The sequence below is a fragment of the Ceratina calcarata genome, unplaced genomic scaffold (assembly GCF_001652005.2).
Source record: "Ceratina calcarata isolate Rehan_Ccalc_2016 unplaced genomic scaffold, ASM165200v1 scaffold87, whole genome shotgun sequence".
NCBI classification, from domain to species: Eukaryota; Metazoa; Arthropoda; class Insecta; order Hymenoptera; family Apidae; genus Ceratina; species Ceratina calcarata.
The window spans coordinates 330562-332302 of NW_017180051.1; the positions used below are offsets into that span (position 1 = coordinate 330562).

At 31.0% G+C, this 1741-nt stretch overlaps 1 protein-coding gene across 1 annotated transcript in view; it reads left to right on the top strand.

Moving 5' to 3' along the window:
- Window positions 1-1735, top strand: part of LOC108631298 (putative DNA primase large subunit) — a 7276-nt gene extending 5541 nt beyond the window's left edge. Inside the window, exons 2-5 of the mRNA XM_018035136.1 lie at window positions 4-75; window positions 161-429; window positions 591-1156; window positions 1391-1735. Coding sequence (XP_017890625.1) covers window positions 4-75; window positions 161-429; window positions 591-1156; window positions 1391-1639 — 1156 coding nt within the window. The 3' untranslated portion in view covers window positions 1640-1735. The remainder of the gene's footprint in view (window positions 1-3; window positions 76-160; window positions 430-590; window positions 1157-1390) is intronic.
- The last annotated feature ends 6 nt before the right edge of the window (window positions 1736-1741 follow it).

Genomic DNA, 1741 nt, shown 5'->3' on the forward strand with positions numbered 1-1741 from the left:
AAGTGAATTTAATGGCAATTTTGAATATCTATTAGAAAATTCATTGTACGATAAAGTTGGACATTTTGTATTGAGGTGCATAAATGTTATAAAAATAACATTAATACCTTTGTATATTATTTATTGATATAATTTATACATCTCTAAATAATTGTTTTAGATTAATTACATCTATGTCACAAGATCTATCTAATAATTGGATTATTAGAGAAACATTATTATTCCTGACTAGACTGAACTGTATTACACCTAGATTATTACATAGATTACTTAGAAGCATTAAGCGTCAACTAAGATCACTTAAAAATCAAGAAAGATTGATTAACAAGGCATTAATTGATGTATGCAATTTCCTTCTGAGGCCTCATATTTTTAAACATTTCCTGTCTGGAGATCACCCAAAGGATTGTAATCATTTTAAAACTGAAGGTGTGTATACATATACAGAATGAGCAGTCCAAGGCAAGGCACCTGAATAATTTCTAGAAGTTCTAATAGAAGTTATTCAGATGGCTTGCCTCGGGCGACTTACCCTGTACATTTATTTATTAATTCATATAAACAATTAATAATAATTTAATTGCTTCCAGTGAGATTTGAACTACTGCCAGATTTGGTAAGCAAAAGGAAGTTAGACTTGAATGCAGGATATGCTATTGTGTACTGTTCCAAATGGAAGGAAGTACTGGTATCACTGTTTCATACTTATATAGATAAAGAAATAGTATCTATTAAAGAAAGAGCACAATGTATTATAGACCAAGATAGTAGATTTAACTATTTATATCGAAAAATTAACTGTAAAATATCTGAAGTGAATTACGTGTGCGGAGACATAAATAGAAGAAATATTGACAAGGAAGCAAAAAGCTTTCCGCTCTGTATGCAACACTTGCATATGAAATTGAGGAGTTCACATAGACTCAGTCATTATGCACGTTTCTATTATAGCCTGTTTTTAAAAGAAGGCGGGATGCAATTAGAGGATGCTATAAATTATTGGAAGGAAGAGTATTCCAAGCCTCACTCTTGCTCCTCTACTTGTTCACATAATTGGCAATCGAGTGAAAAGAAATTTATATACAGTATTAGACATCTTTATGGTTTAGAGGGATCTCGGAAGAATTATAAATCACCTACATGCGAGCTGATATGTGTAAGTAATGCTCATTTATATCGTCAAATGTTTGTATGGAATATTAATTTGATTTTGGAACGACTTTCCATGAACAGAACATGTGACACACTCTCTCTATTTTTTATTTTCCATGTGCCGTCGCTACTTGAAACTACGTAAATTTGTCACATTTTCAATATTTGCGTTCGAAATAAGTCCGAAATCAAATGAGCCGTCTGTACATTTACTACAATTTCTTTTTAATATTTTTAGACAAATGTGTCGAGCCCCATGTATGAAGGAGGATGTCCCTTTAAACATTTCGATATAAATATTTTAAAGAAATTACTGTCTACGTCGTTGGCAGATAATCAAATGACCAAAGTATTAAAAGCTGTATCTCCTGAAAACCCTCAAACTGCTTGTGCTGAATTTTTCAAAATTGTGAACCAAAGTGGTAAAGACAACATTTCTATATCTAGTCCTTTACAATATTACTTAACTATGATCGATAAAATTTAAAGAAAATTATAGAAATATACAGGGTAAGTCATTTAACTGCCATGTTACTCGTAAACCATTTGTTATATCAAAAATATGTTCTAACGTAAGTTGTTTTATATA